This window comes from Myotis davidii, unplaced genomic scaffold (assembly GCF_000327345.1).
Source record: "Myotis davidii unplaced genomic scaffold, ASM32734v1 scaffold147, whole genome shotgun sequence".
NCBI classification, from domain to species: domain Eukaryota; kingdom Metazoa; phylum Chordata; class Mammalia; order Chiroptera; family Vespertilionidae; genus Myotis; species Myotis davidii.
Window position 1 is genome coordinate 10,325,349 of NW_006383010.1, and position 3,677 is coordinate 10,329,025.

The window sequence follows — 3,677 nt, forward strand, 5'->3', positions numbered from 1 at the left end:
TTCAACTTACAGTTAAAAAGACACTGAATAACAAATGCAATATAACTTGAGGCCTCCCCACCCTACAAATATTAATGTTCTTCTATGTTTTCATCTCTCACTATTCTATTATTCAAACACATACACACATGTGTGCCCACACACACACAAATAGATAGCTAGATGATAGATAGATAGATTGATAGATAGATAGATAATAAGCAAAAAGGAATAAAAGACAACTTTTATATTTACTTTTATATTAGTTATTTTAATTATTTCATGAAACAGAAAATGTAACTGCTAACCAATATGACACAATCATTTTAAAGAAAATGATACTATAAATTGCAACAAAAAGTCTTACATTCAGGAGCTTGATATTATATTTGGAACAAATACATATATATAATATTTATTAAAAATCAGGATACCAATTAGCAATGCAAAATGTGGATAAGCCTGAGGAAGAAAAGAAGGCCCCGGACAGAAGTCTCCTGCTAATAAAACAGAAATTGCTATAATTAGAATGGTACATAAATGAAAACGTTGGTTGAATCTGTGGCCTCAGTTACACAGCTCCTGTTTCTTCTTTCATTTAAAAAGAACAGTTAATCTCACAACAGTAAAATCTAGTCAAGGCTTCACTCTCAGCTAACCAATGACTGATTTCTGACAGAGTATGCGCTTTTGAAATTGTTAATTTGTATTCATTTACCTACAATTTTTAGTTGTTGATGTGTCACAATACATCTGCTCAGACACTGCAGAAGAAAAGGTAAATGGAAATACCACACTAAGTGTGTGTGGTGCTGAACGAGGGCAGCAATCCTCAAGCTTAGCTGTTTTTGATCCCTTCCTCTTCATCCCATCCCTGGCTTTTCCGCAGCTCCTTCTCGCCGTTCTGACACTTTTTTTCCTCTACCTGGAAGTGGTGGGCATATAAAGCATTCTGAAAAGGGGGGATTTTTAGTTAAAAGAGAAGATTCCTCTTTTTTTCTCTGCAAGCCTTAGGAGCTAAGAGCTTTCCATGATAGCCAAAATTACACATACACACACATACACACACACACATACACATACTCACATACATACTCATACACACACATACACATACATATACACATATACATACACACATAAACATACATATACACACATGCACGCATACACACATACACAAACACATACATATACATATACATACACATACACATACATACACATACACATACACACACTTTAAGAGACTTAATTCTTCTTAGTTTCATTTCTTTTTCTTTGAATCACTCATACAGAACAAGTCTATTCCGTTTCTTTTTGAGTAAATAAGTTAGTGTTATAGAAATGTGAGCTGAAAACTTTACCCAGTAAAATGTACTTAAGCGCTCTGCGAAACCAGGGATAGAAGAAACCATATATTAAGGGATTACATGTAGAATTAAAATAGCCAAACCATGTCAAGGCATCAAACAAAACTACAGGAGTAGAGAAGTTCAAAAAGGGATCCAATAAAATTGTGAAGAAACAGGGAAACCAACATAATAAGAAAACACCCATCACTATGCCCAAAGTTTTGGCTGCTTTTTTATCTTTCCTCATTTGATTATTTTGATTTTCTGGTAAGTTATTGATTGCATGAGCATGTTTTCTGGATACAGCAAAGATTTTGCCATAAATCCCCACCATCACAGACCCCGGCGTGAAGAAACCCGCCACAAACATCGTGGCTCCCCATAACTTATTGAACATCACTGGGCAGGAGCTGGAACAAGCCACCAAGATGTCATAACCCTCTATTCCATCAGCATAGGCTTCTGAGAAGACCACTCCGAATGCAAATGCTCCTGGGACGGACCAGCAGAGAAGTAGCAACCGTTTAATGACTGGAATCGTCATTTTGGTGGAATACCGTAAAGGGTAACAGATGGCATAAAATCGATCAATGGCCACCGAGCAAAGATGGAAAATGGACGTTATGCTAAGCATCAGGTCAAAACTATAATGAATCTTGCAAAATGTAAGCCCAAAATACCAGCAGTTCTCCACCGATCTGATCATACTGTAAGGCATGATGGTGAACCCCAGGAGGAAATCAGTGACCGCCATGGAGAGGATGAGGAAGTTGGTTGGAGTGTGAAGCTGCTTGAAGTAGGAAACGGAAATTATCATGGTAAGATTGCCAAACACCGTGATGAATATGGCTCCCGCCATCAGCGAGTACATGGCGACTCGGACACCCAGTGGCCTTTTGTCTTCTGGGCAAGATCCATTTCCATATTCAGAGCAATTGAATGTTTCCTTCAGAAAAAGCAAGAACACATGGAGTCTTGTCAGATAATAGATAAAATATTCTACATTTTATATAGTTTTCATAGAAAAACTCAAGAAAGACATAAAAGACTCAAGATAATTTATGCTGAAATATTAGTTATGACCTTTCTCATTTATTTATCTTAATATTTATTTGCAGTGTCATAGAATTCAAATGAGCTTAAATGATCATTGTGTATGCGGTCCTTTATTCAAATTATACTAGCAACTTTTAGTAAGCTCTTCATGCCAGGGCCTGAAATTAAAAAGAAAGAGGAGGAGAAGGAGGTAGAGAAGGAGAAGGAGGAAAAGGAGGAGGTAGAAAAAGAAGAGGAGGAGATGAAACGAGTTTATTATTGAACTTATTATAATTGATCCTCCTTGTAAACTGAGGAAAAAATAGATATCTACTATCTCAGATGAGTTGGCAACATATAATAGGATTTAATTTGATTGGGGTCTATTGCTTTACAGGACCAGGAGGTTATTATTTGAAAATAGTTTTATTCCTGTGCCATTATTTTCACTCTGCTCGTTAGAAAGAGGAAGAATCATTTAAGGATGTCTAATGATCTGGTAGGATCATCCTCTTCAGCCAGTCATGAAGCCTTGCTAAGCATCTCGCCAGCCAGAGCAGCTAAATCAGAGGTGGGCAAAGACCAAAGCTGGACTACCCTCACTTCTTTGTGACGAGCCAGTGCATCTGGGGAAGGGAGAGGGAGAGAGAGAAACATCAATGATGAGAGGGAAGCATTGATCGGCTGCCTCCTGCACGTCCCACACAGGGGATTGAGCCCACAACCTGGGCATGTGCCCTGACCAGGAATTGAATTGTGAACTCCTGGTTCACAGGTTAATGCTCAATCACTGAGCCACACTGGCTGGGCCAAAACTATTAATATTCCAGGAAGTGTCTGGCCATCAATGACTTCACACATATCAGACCTGACCAATTACTAATAGATAAACCAGTAAGTCCTGCTCAGCTTCTGTGATGGAAGAGCACCATCACACAGAACTGTTTATTGAATGCCCACAATGCACAAGACACAGTGAAAGGAACGAGAAAGCATAAACTAGTCCATGGCTGCAAAAAGTCTATAAAACAACGGAAGAGACAAAACACATCAACACATAAAAACAAAATGATCCTGTACCACAGGTTAAAAAAGAAGAAAAGTAGCAGTGATGATTAACTGACCAAAAAGAGGTCTAGGCAAAATGTGAAATCAAACATCAGAAGTGCACAAGAAAATTTTAGACGGGTGTAGACAAGCATGTTCCCAGTGAGGTGAAACTTTTGACCTGTCTCTCAATGGGTGGGGGGACTTGAGCAGAAGGGGGAAAGCCTATTCCAAGCTTAAAGAAAGATGAAGAAAAGGCAC

At 38.4% G+C, this 3,677-nt stretch overlaps 1 protein-coding gene across 1 annotated transcript; it reads right to left on the reverse strand.

Moving 5' to 3' along the window:
* Window positions 1-1,284: 1,284 nt before the first annotated feature.
* LOC102760432 (trace amine-associated receptor 2) lies at window positions 1,285-2,220 on the reverse strand. The gene has a single exon (XM_015557797.1). The coding sequence runs from the start codon at window positions 2,203-2,205 to the stop codon at window positions 1,285-1,287; it is 921 nt and encodes a 306-aa protein (XP_015413283.1). The 5' UTR covers window positions 2,206-2,220.
* Window positions 2,221-3,677: the final 1,457 nt, after the last annotated feature.

Bases quoted from the DNA above. Each gene is read 5' to 3' on its own strand.
- LOC102760432 (XM_015557797.1), bottom strand. From the start codon at position 2,205: ATGTACTCGCTGATGGCGGGAGCCATATTCATCACGGTGTTTGGCAAT.